The sequence below is a fragment of the Phyllobates terribilis genome, unplaced genomic scaffold (assembly GCF_046119375.1).
Source record: "Phyllobates terribilis strain yellow unplaced genomic scaffold, ASM4611937v1 Scaffold_4__5_contigs__length_816908805, whole genome shotgun sequence".
NCBI lineage: Eukaryota > Metazoa > Chordata > Amphibia > Anura > Dendrobatidae > Phyllobates > Phyllobates terribilis.
Window position 1 is genome coordinate 162,506,326 of NW_027362764.1, and position 24,159 is coordinate 162,530,484.

A 24,159-nucleotide genomic window follows, 5' to 3' on the forward strand; every position below is an offset into this window, starting at 1 on the left:
CTGCTTCCTGACAGGGCACAACGTACAAGTATTCTTGGTGGAAAGAAAATCAAAATACAATCCTTTACTCAGGTGTCTTGTTAAATCTATGGATAATACTAAAAAAAAAAAAACCAGATTTGTATTTTTTTTTTTTTTTACACTCAATGTATAAAAGGTTATAAAAAAATAAGATTTTGGAGGTTGTACAACATTTTCTGACATGAAAATTAAGTTGTATGAAATGTCTAATACCATCCTAATTCTTTAGTCTCCGTGTGCAGGCTCGGACTGGCACACAGGATAACAGGTAAATCCCCTAGGGGACCCCCAACCCTTATATGGACAGTAGACTGTAGAATACATATTTTTTCACTATGTACAGACAAAAACAACATCTCATCATTCATTTATTCAACTACCCATCTGTAATAAAACGCTGCAAGCGTGTCTCTGTCTGAAGCCTCGATAGACTGCGCATGCGTGACGCGCAGTCTGGCTCCAGACAGAATCACGCATGGAGCCGTTACAGGTAAGTGGAGTGTATGGCGCTGGAGATCGCGATATGCGTAGACACTGAACGCATAGTGTGATCTCCAGCGCCATACTTACATACTTACCTGACTGGGCGGAGAATTGCTGCGGCACCTCTCTTCGCCGGAGACCGGGGCAGGAGTGAGGCGTCGGATCAGCGCATGCGCATAGCGCTATCCGGCGCCATTTTACTGAAGACACATTTGCAGTGTGTCTGTAGCAAAATGGCGCCGGACAGCACAGGTCTCCGGCGCCGCACTCCTCCCCTGGCCTCCGGCAGAACAGGACGCAGCAGCGCTGGAGTACAGAGAAGAAAGGTGAGTAGAACGGTTTATTTTTTTGTATGTGTGTACAGTGTGAAAGGGATGAGGGGGCCACACATACCAGGATTGGGGGGTGAGGGGGCCACACATACCAGGATTGGGGGGTGAGGGGATCATGCACACCAGGATGAGGGGTACCACACATACCAGGATTGGGGGGTGAGGGGTACCACGCATACCAGGATGAGGGGTACCACACATACCAGAATGAGGGGGTGAGGGGACCATGCATACCAGGATTGGGGGGTGAGGGGTACCACGCATACCAGGATTGGGGGGAGAGAGGACCATGCATACCAGGATTGAGGGGTGAGGGGCACCAAGCATACCAGGATTGGGGGATGAGGGGACCATGCATACCAGGATTGGGGGATGAGGGGACCATGCATACCAGGATGAGGGGTACCACACATACCATTATTGGGGGGTGAGGGGACTATGCATACCAGGATTGGGGGGTGAGGGAACCATACATACCAGGATAGAAATGCGGGGTGCCATGCATACCAGGATGAGGGGTGCCATGCATACCAGGATGAGGGGTACCATACATACCAGGATTGGGGATGAGGGTACCATACATACCAGGATTGGGGATGAGGGGCCTATGCATACCAGGATGTGGGTGAGGGGCCTATGCATACCAGGATGTGGGTGAGGGGCCTATGCATACCAGGATGTGGGTGAGGGGCCTATGCATACCAGGATGTGGGTGAGGGGCCTATGCATACCAGGATGTGGGTGAGGGGCCTATGCATACCAGGATGTGGGTGAGGGGCCTATGCATACCAGGATGTGGGTGAGGGGCCTATGCATACCAGGATAGGGATGAGGTATGGGGTACCACGCATACCAGGATAGGGATGAGGTGAGGGGTGCCACGCATACCAGGATTGGGGGTGAGGGGTGCCACGCATACCAGGATTGGGGGTGAGGGGTGCCACGCATACCAGGATTGGGGGTGAGGGGTGCCACGCATACCAGGATTGGGGGTGAGGGGTGCCACGCATACCAGGATTGGGGGTGAGGGGTGCCACGCATACCAGGATTGGGGGTGAGGGGTGCCACGCATACCAGGATTGGGGGTGAGGGGTGCCACGCATACCAGGATTGGGGGGTGAGGGGTGCCACGCATACCAGGATTGGGGGGTGAGGGGTGCCACGCATACCAGGATTGGGGGGTGAGGGGTGCCACGCATACCAGGATTGGGGGGTGAGGGGTGCCACGCATACCAGGATTGGGGGGTGAGGGGTGCCACGCATACCAGGATTGGGGGGTGAGGGGTGCCACGCATACCAAGATTGGGGGTGAGGGGTACCAGGATAGGATGGTGGGGACAGGATTGGGGCAGCGCAAATACCAGGAGGGGGGCAGCACATACCAGCATGGGAGACCATATAATGAGGGGTACCACACATACCATTATTGGGGGGTGAGGGGACCATGCATACCAGGATTAGGGGGTGAGGGGACCATGCATACCAGGATTGGGGGTGAGGGGACCATGCATACCAGGATTGGGGGGTGAGGGGACCATGCATACCAGGATTGGGGGGTGAGGGGTACCATGCATACCAGGATTGGGGGGTGAGGGGTACCATGCATACCAGGATTGGGGGGTGAGGGGTGCTATGCATACCAGAATAGGAATGAGGGGTACCATACATACCAGGATAGGGATGAGGTGCCACGCATACCAGGATTGGGGGTGAGGGGTGCCACGCATACCAGGATTAGGGTTGAGGGGTGCCACGCATACCAGGATTGGGGGTGAGGGGTGCCACGCATACCAGGATTGGGGGTGAGGGGTGCCACGCATACCAGGATTGGGGGTGAGGGGTGCCACGCATACCAGGATTGGGGGTGAGGGGTGCCACGCATACCAGGATTGGGGGTGAGGGGTGCCACGCATACCAGGATTGGGGGTGAGGGGTACCAGGATAGGATGGTGGGGACAGGATTGGGGCAGCGCAAATACCAGGAGGGGGGCAGCACATACCAGCATGGGAGACCATATAACAATAAAAATGCTCGCCACCCGGGGGTTTAACGGGTTCAATAGCTATTATATAAAAGCACAGGTAAATTTGTGAAGGAGGGTCAGGAAATATTGGCAGGTAACAGAAGAGTGGACCCCCATAGTCATTGTTACCGGTAGGGCCCATGACACCCCAGTGTGACACTGCCCGAGTGGATAGAGACCATAACAATAGACCAAGGTTTTCCGTCACATGAGTAGAGATATTGTAAGGGGGGTGCTAATAAGATGTTAATGAACTGAACTAAAATTGGTCCTTAACCAACTTCTGGCGAATGGGAAACCGAAATGTAAGAAAACACAGTACCTGCTCAGCAATAAAGCGGAATCCTTTGTCTTCATTTACACATTCATACGTTTCTCCGAGCACAGGGTTAAATGGTTTGCTACCAGCCCTATAGAAACTGGAGGCATATGCGGATACTGCAAATGTGGCAATGTAAACCTACGATACACAAAATAAATAATCTCACGGAAATTAACACTTTATGGAAGAGTCTATTAAAAACAGTTAATCGCTTGTGTACCAAAGCCCCTTGTGTATCTGCTGTTATACATAGAAGAGAGACCCAGCTGAAGTGATGCTTGTATTGTAAAGTGCTGGGGAAAATATTAGCAATTTATAGATGCTAATATTATTATGGTTGGGCGTCATTTAATTCAGGAAAGGAGAGCAATATCAAAATGGAGGAAAATATCAGAAAAGAACAGTTCACTGATTTCAAAGTAAGCCGATCCATCCTTATAGCCTTGTACAAAGGCCTGTCCAATTTGCTTCCTTCCTAGTGAAGTTATTAAGGGGGTTGGAGACGACCTTTCACCAAATTTTTCATGTTGAACTGAACACACAATATAATAATGGCTGCAGAGCGGATTAAAACGTCTTTTTTTTTCTTATTTCATCTCTCCGTTATGGAGAAATTAGCAATAAAGTATTTGCAGATAATGAGTTAACTTTAAGTTCAAGTGGGTGTTACCAGATAACTCCTACAGAGAGTAGAACAGGCCCCAGTGAGAAGTATCTAATAACACCCTCTCATTAGTTAGCAAATACTCTGATTGCTCATATCTCCACAACGGAGAGGCAAAATGAAAAAACAATTCCACACTGCAGCCACTATAAGGCTGTGTGCCCACTATGCGTTTTGTAAGCGTTTCCGCTGCGGCAATTCTGCTGCAGAAACGCTTAAAAAACGCATGGTAGAAGGCCTGCCATGTTCCCCAATGATAATCCGCATGTGCTGTGCACATGCTGCGGAAATTTCCGCTGCGGATTATCATTGCGGAAAAAAGCGCAGCACTACCAGTTATTTTGCGGAACCGCGGCGTTTTCGCCGCCACTGACTTGCATTGAATCGCTTAATATCCGCATGACTACATGTGCAGATGCGGATATTAAGCGATTCAATGTGCGGATGGTACCCGGGTCTGGAGAAGAGGAGACTCTCCTCCAGACCCGGGTACCATAGTACCTGTAAAAAAAAATAATTAAAATAAAAAATATACATTATACTCACCTTCTGATGGCCCCCGGTCTCCATAGAGATGCGTCCTGGCTTCCCGGGGTGTCACGGTTGTGTAAAAGGACCTGCCATGACGCGTCATTTAGTCATGTGACGAGTCACGTGACCGCTGACGTTGGCGGTCGTGTGATCTGTCACATGACTAAATGACGTCATGGCAGGTCCTTTTACACAACCGTGACACCCCGGGAAGACCGGACGCATCGGATAAGGAGACTGGGGCCCATCAGAAAGTAAGTATAATGTTTTTTTTTGTTTTTGCTTCTTTTTTTTTTTACCATTTTTGTTCTTTTTTTTAACTAACTTGGTCACACTATATAAATCCATGCCGGTTGCATGGATTTATATAGTGTGACCAAGTTGTCAAACACTTTCCAAGTGATGCTAATATCGCTTGGAAAGCGCTTGACAACCCGCATGCGAAATTGCATGATCAAAAAGCTTCAATTACGCTGGTCCCTTGCAGGAAAAAAGCATCTAAAATCTGCATGCTTTTTTTCTGCCAGGGAGATGCAGAAACGCTCAGGAAAAATCTGGAGCATTTCTGCATTGTGGGCACTTAGCCTTACATTGTGTGTCCAGCTCAACCTGAAAAATTTGGTGAAAGGTCCTCTTAAATTTATAAAATCTACTAGGAAACTAAGTTACTACAGGAAAAAAATTATATTAAAAATTCTCATGCATTAGCCAAACAGAAAAGCAGATAGAAATGGTGTCAATCTGAAGGACACAACACTTTCTGCATTGCTTTCAGCTTATTGCTTGCAATGACCACCACATAATGATTCATTTCTCAAGTGGTGGTGCTGCACTAGAAGAACTTAGTGCCAAATTTATCTAAACAGTAAAAATGATGAATTGAGGTACCAGCAACAGAACACCCAAGAAGAAACCACCCATTATATAATAGGTGAGCCTTCTAACCAAAATATATAATACATGATGGACAACCCTTTTACAAAGCACACTCAGATATGAACAGAAATCATTTGTAATATATATGATGTAAAAATATATATATACATATACTGTTATAGATATTTTTTAATCTATATAGTCACACATTATATATAATATAGAAACACATTATATATAAACGAACATTGTTTATATATATCATACATAAGGTGTGTGTTTATATATATATATATATATATATATATATATATATATATATATACACATATACACACATACACACAGTACAGACCAAAAGTTTGGACACAACTTCTCATTTAAAGATTTTTCTATATTTTCATGACTATGAAAATTGTACATTCACACGGAATTATATACTTAACAAAAAAGTGTGAAACAACTGAAAATATGTCTTATATTCTAGATTCTTCAAAGAAGCCACCTTTTGCTTTGATGACTGCTTTGCACACTCCTGGCATTCTCTTGATGAGCTTCAAGAGGTAGTCACCAGAAATGGTTTTCCCTTTACATGTGTGCCCTGTCAGGTTTAATAAGTGGGAATAATAATAATAATAATTTCTTGCCTTATAAATGGGGTTGGGACCATCAGTTGTGTTGTGCAGATGTCAGCTGGATACACAGCTGATCGTCGTACTGAATAGACTGTTAGAATTTGTATTATGGCAAGAAAAAAGCAGCTAAGTAAAGAAAAACGAGTGGCCATCATTACTTTAAGAAATGAAAGTCAATCAGTGCGAAAAATTGGGCAAACTTTGAAAGTGTTCCCAAGTGCAGTTGCAAAAACCATCAAGCGCTACAAAGAAACTGGCTCACATGAGGACCGCCCCAGGAAAGGAAGACCAAGAGTAACCTCTGCTACTGAGGATAAGTTTATCTGAGTCACCAGCCTCAGAAATCGCAGGTTAACAGCAGCTCAGATTAGAAACCAGGTCAATGCCACACAGAGTTCTAGCAGCAGACACATCTCTTCAACAACTGTTAAGAGGAGACTTTGTGCAGCAGGCCTTCATGGTAAAATAGCTGCGAGGAAACCACTGCTAAGGACAGACAACAAGCAGAAGAGACTTGTTTGGGCTAAAGAACACAAGGAATGGACATTAGACCAGTGGAAATCTGTGCTTTGGTCTGATGAGTCCATATTTAAGATCTTTGGGACGACGCAGAAAAGGTGAACGGATGGACTCTACATGCCTGGTTCCCACCGTGAAGCATGGAGGAGGAGGTGTGATGGTGTGGGGGTGCTTGCTGGTGACACTGTTGGGGATTTATTCAAAATTGAAGGCATACTGAACCAGCATGGCTACCACAGCATCTTGCAGCGGCATGCTATTCCATCCGGTTTGCGTTTAGTTGGACCATCATTTATTTTTCAACAAGACAATGACCCCAAACACACCTCCAGGCTGTGTAAGGGCTATTTGACCAAGAGGGAGAGTGATGGGGTGCTACGCCAGATGACCTGGCCTCCACAGTCACCAGACCTGAACCCAATCATGATGGTTTGGGGTGAGCTGGACCGCAGAGTGAAGGTAAAAGGGCCAACAAGTGCTAAGCATCTCTGGGAACTCCTTCAAGATTGTTGGAAGACTATTTCCGGTGACTACCTCTTGAAGCTCATCAAGAGAATGCCATGAGCAGTCATCAAAGCAAAAGGTGGCTACTTTGAAGAACCTAGAATATAAGACATATTTTCAGTTGTTTCACAATTTTTTGTTAAGTATATAATTCCACATGTGTTAATTCATAGTTTTGATGCCTTCAGTGTGAATGTACAATTTTCATAGTCATGAAAATACAGAAAAATCTTTAAATGAGAAGGTGTGTCCAAACTTTTGGTCTGTACTGTATATAGTGTGTGTGTTTATACATTATATATAGTATACAAACACACATACATAATATATAAACATACACATTATACATAGCACACACTACTATGCAAAAAGTTTTATTCGGGTAAGGAAGAAATGCCGCAAAGTAAGAATAGTTTCAAATATAGAAATGTCAATAGTTTATTTTTTAATCAATTAACAAAATGCAAAAGTGAATGCAGAAAACAGAAATGTAAATAAAAGCAATATTTGGTATAACCACTCTTTGCCTTCAAAACAACATGAAAGCATCAATTCTTATAGGTACACAGTTTTGAAGGAACTCGGAAGGGAGATTGTTCCAAACATCTTTGAGAACTAACCACAGATCTCCTGTGAATGTAGACTTGTGCAAATCCTTGTATCTCTTCATGTAAACCCAGACAAACTTGATGTAAAAATCAGAGTTCTGTGGGTCCGTATTATCACTTCCAGGACTCCTTGATCTGCTTTACGCTAAAGATAGTTATTAATGTTATTGGCAGTAGGTTGGTGGTTTATTGCTGTACAGCAGCAGAATAAATTTGGAGCCAATCAGGCACCTTCCTGACGGTATTGCACGATAGATAAGCATTTGCTTATATTTGTTTGATGCTTTTTGAAAGTAAAAAGAGTGGTCCCACCTAATATTGATTTCATTTAGATTTCTCAATTGTTCATTCACTTCGCAATTTGTTAACTCATAAAAATAAACTTCTTAGCTTCTATTTTTGATAGCATTCTTACTTTTTAGCATTTTCCAACACCAGCTTGTGCTATTTAATTGCTATTAAAAAGACACAATCTTAAAAGTCAGTATCTTACCATTCTTTCAAATGGGTCCTGGGTTTCTGCTGCTTTGTCTAGAAGTTCACTGTATTCAAGTTCTTCACATAATCGTTGCAGAGTGTTGAGAGGCTCATTAAGCTGCACAGGCATGGACACCTTGGATAGGTCCTTCCCAATATTATTCCTAAGAATGTTCCATAAACTGATATTACTTGTGTTTGGGCACGGGGCTGGAAGACACGTTCTGTGCTTTGGAAAACCATCTACTACACAAGCCCCATCTATGAAATGAGGACATAAGAGAGAAAAAAAGATTACCATATAAATCACCCATGCTCCCTGTAATATACTACCGCTATACTCTTCTATACTTATCATCACAACACATGAACAAGTGAGAAGTTCAAAGATGATGAAACTATGGAAGATTAGTATTTTGAACCCACTAAACCTCTCTCTGTACTCTGTAGCCTCCATTAGGCAGCTTGAATGTATATTTTTACTGTTTTTGTCAAAATTGTTGCCATTTCTTCCTGAGGGGGAGGGGATGGTAATATTACTTTCATCAATTAATTAGAATATTATCTGTGCAAGTTATTCGCTGGGCGTCCCTTTTTTTTTTAATTGATTGAAAGGCTGAAATGATGAATTGTTCTTGTGGGACTTATTGCAATTTTTGTTAGAATAATTTAGGGGTAAGTGCAATTCATTAAACACATTTATTGATGGTGATTTAAAGAGCACCTGTCAGCAGGTCAGTGAAGGTACATTGAGTTGTTATAAGAGCATACAGAGGAATATGTAATCAGAGTACCAGATAGCGCACCCCCCACAGGCCGCCCAGAGCATGGGCATATCATTATCTCCAAACTGAAAATAAAGATTACACAAGAACCACAGGACGGATTTCATCACCGCAGGTATGATTTTAATCAGTGTAATGTTGCCCACCTGACAGTTTATGTGGTTTACGGAGCACAATCCTGCTGACAGGTGTGCTTTAAGGAAGTTTGGAAAAAAAAGGGTCAAGTATTGTTTTGATTACTCAAGTACCTTATAATACTAGAGGTAAGACCATCCTGATTGGGCACAACTTGTCGCGGTGGGATGGCTTTTACGCTTTTTTGATCAAAACAGTGAATCCTTTTTTTTTCATTTCATTAAGCTTTACTGTTGTTGATTTTACTTTTTCCAAAAATGAGGGTTGGCAGCTGCAACTGTCTGGTTGATTAGCATACCAAAACACTGTCAAGCTGACATCTGCCCCAAACTGATTGACAGGCTTTTGTCAGAACCCAGGAAATCTCAGGACAGCGTTGCAGGTGGCTTAAGTGTGGCCAACCAATGATACATCTCACACTAGGACATGGTTTCGTTATAAACAGGGACTACAAGGAAGATGTGAACATGGAGGCCAAAAGACTTCCCATTGGAATAATTTGGTTATAGTTAACCATTTACAAAAAATGTAAGCAAAAAAATATATCGAAGTAGACACAGAGTCACTATTAGGAAAAAACAGCAGAATTCAGGATATAACTCAAGACCAACATACCTAGAGACTGCCTTTCATTGTCAATGTCATTGCTTAGATTGTCCTCTGATATGTTATCACTTATATCACTGACATACGAGTCATCATCTGATACCTGGGAAACAAACAACACATATATTAATGACCGAGTGCAATGGATAGCAAAGACTGAAGTATATCTGATAAAGACTGAAGTATATCTGATAATGGAGACACTGGCCATATGAGAGGAAAACATTTCCATGTCCCCTTCATACATTAGCTATGAAATGAACCTCTTAGTTTCAGCAATAAAATGCAATTATTGAGCAAATGAATAGTGCAATCCATAGAACATATTTAGAGTTCAGATGTTAAAGAAAAAAAAATCATTCAAATCAAAATATACAACTTGAAAATTATAAATAAATTACATTACTTACAGGGGTTGTCGACTAGTAGGACAACCCCTTCTTGATCTAAATGTTTGGCGCCAATAAAATAAAAAAGCTTATACTCGCCTCCCGTGCCGGCGCCGTTCCAGTGTTGTCGGCACTTGCTCTCCCGGGAGATAGGACCATCCTGAGTGGGTACACCTTGTCAAGGTGTGTTGGCTTATGTGCTTTTTTGATCAAAACAGTGTCAACTTAGTATCCCATGTTATTTACATGTACTATTACCCTGTCCTATAATACCCAGACAACACATTAGCCAAAGTGTAATGCTTCATTTCTCCTGTGGCGGTGCTGCAGGGAAACTGAACACTTCACAACCAGATTTCTGCACGTTACCGCTAGCTGATAGCTGCTGATCCCAGCAGGTAAAAACTAATCTGCCTAATGGCAAGAAACCTTTCTAACAAGCAAACATTGTCCACATGCTTTAGTTAATATGGACAATAACCTACTGGAACAATGAGGATTCCACGACCCTTGTAAGTATCCCAGTAAGTAGCTTGCAAACGCTGCTAACTTTTATAGTTTTGGTGAAATAGGCGGCTCTGTCAGTAATTGAAGCCATGAAGAATAAGCAGTAATTCTGAGCATTATAACGAGGGCAACAAATATTTATAACCTAACAAAAGAAATACTGCAAAATACAGAAGAGGTATAACATTCCCAAAATTCTCTATACTGTAACCATAGCAACAGAGGATGCCTGGACAATATGGGATTGACAGGAAAGGGAAAATAACAGACTGCGGGGAGTCTATTCTAACTACACAACTGGCAACATGAATGTTTCTATAGCATTGTGACATATTTGATATAAAAAAACAACATTAATAAAAGAACCAGTTCCACATAGCAAATTTTCATACTATGTCTCCTTAACCAAGACCAAATGACCATATCACAGTTTACAATTGTAGAGTCACTTTCTATGTGCTCCATTAGAGAAAATGTTACACAAATCAGGAATTGGCATTCTTGAATGAAAACATTTTTTTTTTTTTCAATTGTCATTATGATTGACAATCACGTCCCTGTCCTCAATCAGCACTGAATATGGTGCCCTACGTGCTGGCAACATACAGAGCAAGTGTACATCATCATACAGCAGTCAGTCATTGAAGAAGACTCTCCCCTCCCACTTATGTTCTCAAAAGTCCACTACCTCTGGTAAGGTGCCCTGTCCTTCACCCCACACATCCAAGTCCTGCTTCACTATCAGGGGCATACCGCCAATGGTAGTTGTGGATGAGGTTCTTTAATTTCTCAGATGGTGAAGCTGCCCATTCTTCTTGGCAAAAAGCCTCCAATTCCTGTAAATTCCTGGGCTGTCTAGCATGAACTGCACGCTTGAGATCTCCCCAGAGTGGCTCAATGACATTGAGGTCAGGAGACTGAGATGGCCACTCCAGAACCTTCACTTTGTTCTGCTGTAGCCAATGACAGGTCGACTTGGCCTTGTGTTTTGGATGGTTGTCATGTTGGAACGTCCAGTATTTGCTGATAACGTGCTGCATTCATCTTTCTTTCAAATCCTACCAAGTTTCCTGTGCCTTTGTAGCTCACACATCCCCAAAACATCAGCGATCTACCTCCGTGCTTTACTGTAGGAATGGTGTTCCTTGTTGACCTCTCTCCAAATGTAACGTTTATGGTTGTGGCCAAAAAGATCAATTTTGGTCTCATCACTCCAAATTACCTTGTTCCAGAAGTTTTAAGGCTTGCCTTTGTGCTGTTTGGCGTATGGTAGGAGAGATACTTTGTGGCATTTGCGCAGTAATGGCTTTCTTCTGGCGACTCGACCATGCAGCCCATTTTTCTTCAAGTGCCTCCTTATTGTGCATCTTGAAACAGTCACACCGCTAGTTTTCAGAGAGTCCTGAATTTCAGCTGATGTTATTTGTGGGTTTTTCTTTGCATCCCAAACAATTTTCCTGGAAGTTGTGGCCGAAATTTTTGTTGGTTTACCTGACGGTGATTTGGTTTTTACAGAGCCCTTGATTTTCCATTTGTTAATCACAGTTTGAACGCTGCTGACTGGCATTATCAATTCCTTGGATATCTTTTTGTATCCCTTTCCTGTGTTATACAGTTCAACAACCTTTTCCCGTAGATCCGTTGACAATTCTTTTGCGTTCCCCATGACTCACAATCCAGAAACGTCAGTGGCTGGATGAAAGATGCAAGAGTCTGTCTGGATCCCAGAAACTCGCTCAGCTTTTATACACACACACTGATTACAAGCAAACAGGTCACAGGTGAGGATGTTACGTTTAGTAGCCCTTCAAACCCATTTGTGTCAATTTCTGTGCATGTTATCAGGCCAAAAACACCCAGGGTATGTGAACTTTTGATCAGGGACATTTGGATGTTTTTGGTTGTCATTAAGATTTAAAAAGAGAAAACACAGTAGTTTGACAATAAATTGTTCACCCAACTAATAACCATGAGTGGAGAAAAAGTTTTTTTGTTATAATTCATATTCTCTGAAACAAGGCCAAGAAAGCAAAAATTCTGCCGGGGTATGTAGACTTTTGAGCACAACTGTATCCTGAGTTTTTGTCTCTGGAACCCCAACAATGTCACTTGAAAGCCCTTTTCTGAATGCAGTAGAGGTACGCAAGCTCATCTTATGCTCATTAGTAATTAATGGAACTACATAGCTCGGATTTCTCTGGAAGTCCCATAATAAATAGATGGAACAGAGGTTGAGCATGCGCACCTCTGCTCAATTCAAGATGGTGCCACAGAGCCCTATTCTCGTGGTTCCAGAGCCCAAGTCTTGGGGACGCTGGTAGGCCCTGCGATTATCCGTTGGATAGGGGATAACTTTTTTTTCTTTTGGCGGGGGGGGGGGGGGGGGGGGGGTGATTAACCCTTTAACTTACTCTCTATGTTTTCTCTCTCAGATTAGAAGTTCTTGGGGGCATTGACCTCTTGCCTTCTGTGCCAGTCTGTTACTCAGTAAGCGCATTTTAATTGTACCGTCTTGTTTTTATCATTTGTTCTTGTATTTAAATCCCTCTTCATTTCACGTGTACAGCACGATGGCGCAGTGATTTATTGTATGGATCCAGAGAGTTCATTCTCAAAAAGTAAAATTGTTTGTCAAATTAAAATGTCCATACTCTACCAGTAGAAACATAACATGTTCTCACAATCTATTCCATGACCAGCCATACTATCAAATTAAAGAGACCAAAAATAAAAAACCAACCTCATTCTCAGATGAGCTCGAAGACAGTAGAACTTCCTGAGCATCAAAGAACTCTGTAAGGGAATCTGTGATAGACAGGCGGCTTTCATTAGACATCTGATGCACCAAGGTCCTGTTCTCTTCACGTGGCGTCTCCTGTAAGTTTTAGGGTAAAAACAAATTATTATTTAATTTCTATAATTGTTACTGCCAGTCATGTAAATATCAATCTGTCAAAGGTGGAACTGGTAGAAAATTCAAGTGCATGTAGTGCCAGTCTGCAAACAAAGGCTAATAATTCATTTAAAAAACGGATTTGGGCAATGTAACCTAGCACTCTGTATAATACATCATTACCAATTGGAGTGTAATAAAAATAAATCAATGTTGCTACTTGAAAACAGTCAACATGGTAACTTGCTGTTGCTGGCAAATGTTATAATTTATGCTTTTGTCTAGTAAAATTGCACAATGACATAATACTTTCAATAGGGCGTGGGTGTGATTAGGCCATTATTCAGTGAGATCTTCCAGCCTAATGCCGCGTTTAATTTACAAATGAACACATGAATGCCAAGTCTACTATTATTGACCTTATTTTAAATATCCCAATCACACCCACTTTCGATCTTAAAGTGAACAGGTCAATCCACATTTTGTTTTTATTTACTACAGAAAAAAGTGAAGGATCCACTGTTGGATCACAGTTCAGACAAATTCAAATGCATTATTTTACACCAGTTCCACTAGGATTATTTATTTTTTTTTTTTTAAACAGACCACAAAAAGTTCAGGCTATCGATTATTGGGTACCTAAAAAAATATCACAAATTGCAATGAAAGATCAATCATCCTGCGCATTCATTTTTATGGGTAATAGGAACACAGTTCTTAAAGAAACGGTCCAGAAATAATCTGAATGTCTCTCAATCACTGCAGTTCTCTGAGTACATGGTGTACTAACACCCATGTAGTTCAGCCTCAATTCTCTGCCATCAATCCCATAATGCATTAGCACAGCATCACATGGCCAACCCAGTAGGGACAATCTGATTATCCCAACCTCTATATTCTCCTAAAAGAGTTTATAGATTATCATCATACAGTCATAAAACGGAGCTGTGATCTCTTACATTCTAATTATGTGACAGGAGCTGTGTAGTCATCATCATTATCTGTGATGCCATTTTTTTTCCCCCTTCCCAGTCAAGAACGTAAGTACAGTCTATGTAATTTCATTATGCAGGCAGCTCTGGTGACTGAGATGGTCACCCTCTTAACAGAACATAAAAGCTTGTAATTCTCAGGAGGTCACCATGAGATCACATTACCTATATTGGGCAAAATATTAAAAAAATGAAAAAAAAAAATTTAAAAAGCAAAATATTGTACTGCTATATTAACAAGCATGTGTAACAGAACCTCTCAAAAACACCACCTTTTAGAGAAAACTTCCTTGGAACTAGACCATATTTTTCAATTTCACTGTATCATATGCATGTTAGCTGCCTTCGTTGAAAAAAACATTCCCCTAGAATGCAATTTGTCACTGAAACTCTTAGGAATGTTGCTCAATAAAAGTTTCACTGCATTTTCATTGGAATAAAAAAAATAATGAAAACTGATCATCTTTTATGTCATTGTACAATTATTTCAAGTAAAATCAGGAAAGACTCGTGGTGGGATCATGAGTGTGTTCATTAACAGATTTCTTCTACACAGAGTAAAAAGAGGAGCCGAAAACATAATAAATTACAAAAATACTTCATATTACTTTGCCGATTATATAGCTCATGCAAATCTTTAAAAGAGATGGCATATCAGTGGGATGCCCAAAATGCTCAGAATGAAGGGGCGGAAGAATTGCTGTTTTTCTTTTCCCATTGACACCCCTGGTCAACTGCTGAGCTGCAAAAGGCAGCATCACCCTTATTCAAGTAAATGCACTTCGTTGCAAACTTTGAAGGACTAAAACAGTGCTGAAGTCTCCGTATTCTCAGGATCAAAAGGCATCTCAGAGATTGGAAGCTTGCGAGCCGGACCCGCACTCCTTCCGGTATCTGTTGAGTTATGTGTCTTTGTCTGTACAAGTCCCATCTAAAATGTAAAGTGCTGTGGAATACGTTGGCGCTATAGAAATAAAAAATTACTATTATTATCCAGGATCTCAGATCCTCACTAATCAGACAGTGATTGTAAATGCTATCAACTTGGCATAACTTTAGGAATAACTCCATGCTCTGTCATATTCTTCCTGCAGTCAGTGTAGAGGGACTGATATTCCTGATGACAATATTACTACATCAATACTCTAGAAATAGTCAGAAAATATCTTGTGCTTTTAAATATTGCAGACTCAGATACATACATTTTCCAATACTGCAAAGAGACTGAAATCACAAAGGCTGTATGTAGGTCATGACTACGCTGTGTTTAGGAAGCCGGAGCTACTATTTCTAGTTTTCTATTATCATTCTTCATCCTCTGTGCCATTCACCTGAGGGGAATCTGCTCTCCTGACACAAGGACATGAAATCCAAATGCTTTTAGGTTTTGTTTTTTTTATATAATAGGAATGATGGTGGATCTCACATAACAGTAATCCTTAGGCCATCCCTCAATGGGACCTGGCTCTTCATGAATGATTGATTGGACATGACAAGCTGGCTCTGTACATGATAAAGCCTGGGCTCTTATTATCCACATGAACAGACTCAAAGTCTTCAAAGTCTCACAAATGGTAAAGGCTTGTCTGATCCTTAAAGTGCGAATAATAAATGAGGTTAAATTTCTCATCATGAAATTTAGAAAATTACTTACATAGTGTAGTATTATTATTGGGACCAGTCAGAGGAACTTATCAGTACTTCTACTAGCCATGAAGGAACTACTTTATTTTGGTGTATAATCTATACGTCTCTGCAAAAAAGCCTATAGTAGAATTTGCGTGGTAACAAGGTTCGCAGTGCCGTACCCAGAGCCCTTATGGACAGGGCCCACTCTAATTCCAGTCTGTCACTTGCTAAGCTCAGGTTTATTGTGCTTCTTTTCACATTGATTGTGTTAAAGAGGACCTGTCACTTTTTTTTTGCCAAATGGGCGGGGTCCTCATGAAGAGTCCCATAATGAAGAGTTGAGGACCACAACCACTTTGCTAAACAGACTAAATTTATATACAGGGAAGAGGGGACATATCTCAGAAATGGATAGATGCAGGAACAAAAGCACAAAAAGCAGCCATATTTATCGTAGGCCGGCTGCATGCTGTAGTGCATTAGTATTGTGACATGGCGTTGGTAAATATGGCTGCCTTTTCTTTTGCGTAACAAAACAGCAGATTAGGGAGAACATCAGCATTTACACCAGGTAAATTACATATATATAGCAAGGATCCCTCTAGTGATAGGCTAGAATCTGTGAAGGAACCTGGGAGCATTAAAGAGATTTGTAGCTTTAGACTGGACAACCCATGTGAAGCATCCACAAAGTTATACAAAGGTTCCTTTGAGGATAAGCTGATCACAAGGTGCTGGGATCCCTCTAGTGATAAGCTAGAATCCGTGAAGGAACCTGGGAGCATTTAAGAGATTTGTAGCTTTATACTGGACAACCCCTTTAAGTCCTATTTATACCCCCTCTCAGTATTTGACATGTGAAGCATCCATGAAGTTATACAAAGATTCCTTTGAGGATAAGCAGATTACAAGCTGCTGGGATCCCTCTAGTGATAGGCTAGAATCTGTGAAGGAACCTGGGAGCATTTAACAGAACCACAGAAGAAATTAAGTTTTACACAGTTTCATAAGGACATCAGTGGGCTACATGTAATGAATGGACATGAAGGGTCCTTTAGAGAGATAGACAAAGAATGAGTTTCCAGATGAGGTTCCTAAACAGGCTACCTTTAAATGGGTTATCTAGTTAGGAAAACTATGAGCTAAAATGGGAAGATTTTATTCATGGACAGAGATAAAATTGGTTACAGGGAATCTGTCAGTAGGATCAGCCCTCCTAAGCAATCCATGTGGGTATGCAGGTCATTGAAAGTTGAATAAAATGATACGTTGAGATATGTGATCCGCCGTCTTATTGCAGAGAAATCCATGTTTTTCTTAATATGTGAATGATCAGTTAAGATCTATGGACCAGACACTGATCTGCATGAAACTTCGCCTCCAGAGCTGGGTGTAGCCCAGTCCCTGAAACGAAGGTCACTGATGACGCTTAATTTCATGGAGGGGGCAGCGCCTGCTGTAGTGACCGCAGCCTCTGTCCCACGATGACTCTTCGTTTGAGTATCCTAGCATGCACCGGGATTCACAAAAGAAGCGTCATCAAAAAGGAAGTTGTAAAAAAAAAACACTAGGATGTGGCTTTGACTGTTTGAGTGGTCATCACTAGCTTCTCTTCCTTCTCTTCATATTCCAATGAAAGAGGCAGGAGAAAAAGCATTCGGCACATGACTGCAAAGATGCAAATCCCATACAAGCAAGCACGTGATGACCAACTGGTAAATTGAGTGGAATCCTTACACACCGTCAGGATCCAGCATGATACAGTCTCTGCAGAAATGTATGCCTGGCCCGGAAAACCCCTTTAAAGGGGTGTTCCTATACATTTCTGATTGATTTAAAGTGGTTGTCCGGTCTTAGGCTACAAGTCTGCACTTAATGTGACTGCAGATTTATAAATCCTTACTTCACACGCACAGCATGCTGTGAAGATTCTTTGGTTGCGGGAGCGGGCGGTCACGGGACCGCAAGTATGCGATTTGCATACTTCTGGCCATATTCAGACTAGACTGTGTCTAGCCTTGATCAATAAACTTGCATTGAGTGAAAGTGCACCCATTTAGTTGGCACGTGATCGCATATATGGAAATGACATACTTACGGTCACGTGCCCACCCCTCCCGGCACCGTAGAATACTCACAGTGCTCAATGTGCGCGATCTGAGGATTCACAAGTCAGCAGTCAGAATGTGACTGCAGACTTGTAGCTTTAGATCGGGCAACCCCTTTAAGTCCCAAAGCTATAGAGATTAGCAGCATGTACGACCTTCTCCCAAAAGTACATGCCGATGCTCCTTTATTGGACATTTATGGCATATCCTATCGATATAGATGAAGCAACCCCTTTGAAAATTGATGCGGCAACCCCATTCAAAATAACTACATGTAAATCAATTACAAAGCATCAAAAGGTTAATTAACTCAAATAATATAAATTTGGGAGCAGAAAATAATCTCTCTTGACGATGCAGACACAAATTGCACCCACTTACCACTGATAAGGCGTTCTTCAAACCCATCATCTGAGCGGTTGGGGAAGAGTCTTGCTCCATTAGCTGCTTAAGTTTCTCTCGCTCAGCGAAGACGCTGCTATAAGCAGACTTTAAAGTAAAATAAGCTGCACAGAAAAAAAAGGGAATATTAGTAACGTCAACTACATCATGAGAGCATCCACAAAAAAAAAAAAAAGACAGAGGCGCACTCAGTATAGTGAGCCGCACAACAGTCATGCAGAAGACTTTAATAAATTAGTACAAATTCTTCTAAATTTATCGGGATGGAAAATGCAACATTATGCATTCAGCTCAACATATTTCTGTACATATTGCTCTCTCTTATGCTGAATCATGGCAGTTGTATATGTAGGCTAATGCAATGTGCCAAAAAACTGTGCTCCTTTATAATAAGTACAGGCAGTTGTACTACCTTTTTTTGAAATTTGGACAAAATGGGATTAAAGGGACACTGTTGTCCAAAATTGACATTTATCTGCGGGTATAGGGTAAATAGCATTAAAATGCTGCCTGGCTGCCTTACTGGAGCAACTGATACAGGGAGAAAAAGTCCTTATATCCTCCCTATAGCGGCCAGCTTCCAGTCATCAAGGTGAGGCAGGGAGCGTTTACAGTCACTGCTCAGTACACAATGACTAATCACTCCCCTGCACTTTGATTGTGCAAAGCTGGGTGTCATACACACACTGCGGTGCAGGCTTTTAATCAGTGCGCTGGGGAGTGATTTCAGCTGTGCTCACTGTGGAGTTAGTGGCAACTATAGCTGGTCCCAGCACCACCACTCCAATGATTTAGCTTCAGGGAGGAAATACCATATCTTTCGGACTATAAGACGCACCGGACCATAAGACGCACCTAGGTTTAAAGAAGGAAAAAAAATGGCAAAAGGCAATAAATGTGGTCATGATGCACTGTTATGTGGGAGGGGGTCTGCTGCTCATACTGTTATAGGGGGTAATATCCCCCAATTCTGTATCTATATCCCCCATCCTGGTATGCATGGCACCACCCTCCTCATCACCGTGCACACAAAAATAATAAAGGATTCTACTCATCTCCCCTCTGCTCCAGCGCTGTGTCCTGTTATGCGGTCAGCAGCTGATCTCAGCGGTGAGCCGTGCATGACATCACTGCCATGTGCCTTCAGACGCTGAGATCAGCTGCAGGAATAGTAACTGCTCTCCACACCGGGACTATGGACGTGGGGAGCAGTAACTATTCACTCTCCTTAATAGCACGCACAGTGTCAGCCGCAGTCGCGGCTACTGTAGAGGCTCAGAAATCACATGTGGCGCCCATGGAAGTGGGGAGTAGCGAACATTCATGCTCTTTAATAGAGGGCACACGTGTTTGCCCGGCCGCTACAGGAAGCTGGCAGTTGCTGCTAACACTGTGCATGCTATTAAGGAGAATGAATATTCAGTGCTCCCCACACCCATGGGCGTGGGGAGCAGTGAATATTCATTTTCTTTAGCAGCGGGCACAGTGTTAGCCGCAGCAGGCGGCTCCTGCCTCCTGTGCCCTGCATCTCCGCCACTGCCGCTCCCCCCACATCCACCACCATCCACAGACCGAGTCCCATTTCTTCCTGCAGCTGCTGCTCTAATAACACCAGGCAGGCTTTTATCGCAATTTACCTGCAGATTAAATTTATTTCTGCAGACAAGTTCTCATTAAAAAAGGCACAAGTCACAAATATTAAACAGTCCATTAAGAAATATCTTCATCAAATCTCCTATACGGGCAATAGCATATTTGACAATAATGTATGTAAAGCGCTGCGGAATATGTTAGCGCTATATAAAAATAAAGTTTATTATTATTATTTTCTACACAGGAGACACTTTATGTTCTGACTCATTGCCCTTTAATTGAACTATGACTGAGTAATGCTAAAGCGCGCTGAAAAAGTTCAAGCTTTTATTTTACACGGTCAACTGAGAGCAGAACATGAGTAACATGTGCCTACAGAGGATAGCCAGCACTGCAGAATACAGTTACAGCAAGCGTCCATAGCCAGGACATACACTTCACTGTTCCAAGCACAAAAATGGCAGAAGGATTATTGTTCTGTCATAAGTCTACAAAGACAAGGTGAACGTTAAAGGAAAAAAAAAAAATTAAATGTCAGCAATCAGTGGTTTGGCAGCGGTACAATGGCATAGGGCATGTCTGTGTCTGCATTTTGATACATATGACGATAACATGAATTTTTGGGAAAAAGACAAATACTTCACCTCTAAATATGACACACCTGTAATCACCCGATCATAGTTCAGCAAAAAAAAAAAAAATTAAATCAAAATCGAACAGTACGAACTAATTATTCAATCTGTGAAATTCCTGAATTTGGATTCATGCCTCTTGTAAAGTCTCTGCCATATGTGATCAATTAATAAGTAATAGTAAATGGATAAAATTCAGTATCTTCGTATCTGAAGGAGATTTTAAAAGGGAAGCAGTCACCATGAAAATACCGTCCAATCTGCAGGCTCCATGTTATAGAGCAGGGGAGCGGGCAGACTGATATATAGATAAGTGAGAAAACATTCAGTATAACCCTTGATTTAATCATTTAGTCCTCTGCTTTTTCTGGGGTTTTCAGTCCTGCCGGCGGTCCTATCAGTGACTGACAGCTATCTATGTATAAGTGTGCATAGAGAGAAAGCGGTCAGGTACTTTGGCCAATTCTGTGCTAAGTACCTTCATTATTTAACATGTTTTCTACAGCAGTAAAGCAGTTCCAATGTCATATATCCAATGATTACATACTATAGCCTTGCAGAGTGCAGCCGTAATTTGTTAGTTCAGTGTAACTAGGGCTGCTCCCACCTTTGTGTGCAATATGACACAAATCATCCTGCATCTTGGAGAACTCGGAGCTGTCCGATCCGCTGGAGTACTGCTTCTCCTCGGCATAATCTATGGTGGAGAGGTTTGGGTTGGAAGCGTGCAATCTTATATTCCCAGCAATGGTTGGCGGCACCTATATAAAAAATGGGGGACAATTAAAACCCAGCATTACACATTGATGGATTATATGTCTGCTTGGGCAGAAAGTACAAGGAGATAACTGGAAGAAACATTTCTTTTACCTCAGTTTTAATGTAACAATTTAATTCCGTTCACACAACCTGATCTCCAGACGGATGGATTTATATACAGGAACATAGGGAGAGAACAAGGAGCATTTCTACACTAATGCCGGAAAAGGCTATGGACACACGCCGAACATTACATCTACAGCAGGGAGCGGCAACCCATGGCTTCTCCACGGCCGATAGCCTTCAAAGTTATTTCTACAAGTCATATCTGCCTGTAAACTAGTAAAAATCAGCATTGGAAGGGACTCCCTAAAAAGCAAACACCAGGGCAAGTGTTAGAGTGCTGCAAAATAAGCAATCACCCAATCAATGCCTATCTTAACATGGATGGTAAATACCAGTACTAGATGCCACACAGAATTAGCCACCAGTGCATTATTTAAAGGGAATCTGTCAGCAGGTGTTTGATATGTAATCTGACAGCTGCAAGACATACGAACATAGACCCTGATTCCAGCAATGTGTCACTTGGTTTAAGCAGGTGTTTGATATGTAATCTGACAGCTGCACGACATACGAACATAGACCCTGATTCCAGCAATGTGTCACATGGTTTAAGCAGGCGTTTGATATGTAATCTGACAGCTGCAAAACATAAGAACATAGACCCTGATTCCAGCAATGTGTCACTTGGTTTACTGGGTGCAGCAGTTGTGACAGAATCAGAGTTTTCTTTGCTGCAGATCTAGCAGAGCTCAGAATACTGAGCTGTACAACGCGCCCACACCACTGATTGGCAGCTTTCTGTGTGCAGTGTATATTGATAGAAAGCTGCTAATCAGTGCTGGGTGACGGGTTGGACCAGGAGGCACGAGGCACCTTGTTCTCTAGCGATAATCTGCTTCTGATAAAACACCGATTTCACTAAAACAGCAAAATACAGCCTAGTAAGTGACACATGGCTAGAATCAAGGTCTCTGTCCCTACATCATGCTGCTCTCAGATTACATAGCAAACACCTCCTGACATATTTCCTTTAAGAGGTGAAATGCAATATTATTTGGAAACTATATGGGATTCTCTAGGGTCTTAAAATATGTTTTGTAGGACTTCACAATCTAGGATAGGTCATCACTATCAGACTGGCGGTGTCGAGCGCTGATTACAGGCACTACTTACCAATCAAGCTCATGCAAACACCAGAAGTAGCCTGAGTCTGTACATTCTGTTCAAGCTCTATCAGATTCACTGGCATGAGCAGTAGTGGCTTTGAATATTACTGCGCCTCTGTCCCATTCCCTTATATGGGAGAGACCTTGCAGTACCATTCACCACCACTACACAGTGTACGGAGCTGTGTCACTTCTCATTCACTGAAGGGCACCTTCAACCAGTCGATCAGTGAAGGTCTAAGAAAAGACCCTGAAAGAGTATCATTTGAGCACCGCATTTATTTGGCCATTAAGAGGAATTACATGGATTGTACATACTGTACATCTTCTCACTATATTGATTTGTGAGCAGAAATTATGAGAAAAAACATATCTAAAATGGCAAGAGGGAACCAAACTTTCCATTACCCAGGGTCCAATTTTCAATAAAACCAAGCACCCACCTATATTTTGGTTATCCTACAGTTCTGGGTCCATACCATTGACCATACATTCTATCAACAGAGATCAAGGACAATAAACCAAGGAGGGAAACATACTGCTACCTGTAAGGAGCCTTTAGTGTCTTTGTTATTGCCTTTTGTCCTCCACTTCTTCCTGTGTATTCCTTTCTCTTTCTTGGGACTTTCAAGAGCACCAACCTTCCACAACACATTAAGAGCCGATATCAGAACGGTTTCCAGGAAATCTAACACTTACTAAGAAGTAGCTACACAAACATACAAAACCACAAACCAAAGCCTCAGTCTACACAGCTAAATTACAGTCATAAAAGGCATTGTCACTATGTGTAGAGGACCCCTGGCAGTGAGACCTTAGCGGGATTTGTATGGTCTCTACATGGTTAATTCTGTATTTAAATAGATGCTGAAACATGGGATCTTCACGGCCCATTGAAAACAACTATGTGATAGTTTGATAAAGGGCTCGGTAAACTTTAGCAATTTTATATACTTCGATATTGATGTGCCTCAGACCTGCAAACATAAAACAGTAGGATATTTTATTGTTAAAAAATGCAGTTTAATTAACGTTAAATGCAATGAAACAAAGTATGGATTTTTTTATTTTATTAAAAGTCAAAATTGGATGTTGGCATAAGAGAGATGAAAACATTTCCTTATGTTTCTTTTCTTCATTAGAAGCGTGCATATATACCCTGTATATGAGAGACCGGATCTCCTGAATGCGATCTCCATGGGGTCCAACACATGAAAGCATGTCAAAGTGTTATGAGCAGAGCGGGGGCCATACATGCAAAACATTAATTCGCCAATAATCGACAGATTCGGCCAACACTCTACTATGTATGGTGGCACCGGCCAACTGATTGGGCAATGATGATTTACGTTTGCCGATCGCATTGTTCTCCCGGAGATAAGTCACCAGAAAAGAGGTCTATTGGCGGCCGAGCGAGCGCTCCTGTATATGGGAGCGCCGGCCAAAATGTTTTTTGGCTGAACGATTGACCAAAGCATCATCCAGCCAACAGCAGTCTGAG

At 42.1% G+C, this 24,159-nt stretch overlaps 1 protein-coding gene across 5 annotated transcripts in view; it reads right to left on the reverse strand.

Moving 5' to 3' along the window:
• OSBPL3 (oxysterol binding protein like 3) overlaps positions 1 to 24,159 on the reverse strand; it is a 186,645-nt gene that overhangs the window by 17,764 nt on the left and 144,722 nt on the right. For 4 of the 5 annotated variants that reach the window (XM_073677876.1, XM_073677873.1, XM_073677872.1 and 1 more), the window contains 7 exons: positions 23,201 to 23,299; positions 21,275 to 21,428; positions 18,422 to 18,546; positions 13,159 to 13,293; positions 9,532 to 9,625; positions 8,013 to 8,257; positions 3,183 to 3,320 (listed from right to left, as the gene is read on the reverse strand). In XM_073677876.1, coding sequence (XP_073533977.1) covers positions 3,183 to 3,320; positions 8,013 to 8,257; positions 9,532 to 9,625; positions 13,159 to 13,293; positions 18,422 to 18,546; positions 21,275 to 21,428; positions 23,201 to 23,299 — 990 coding nt within the window. The remainder of the gene's footprint in view (positions 1 to 3,182; positions 3,321 to 8,012; positions 8,258 to 9,531; positions 9,626 to 13,158; positions 13,294 to 18,421; positions 18,547 to 21,274; positions 21,429 to 23,200; positions 23,300 to 24,159) is intronic. The other variant, XM_073677877.1, reaches the window with a different exon arrangement.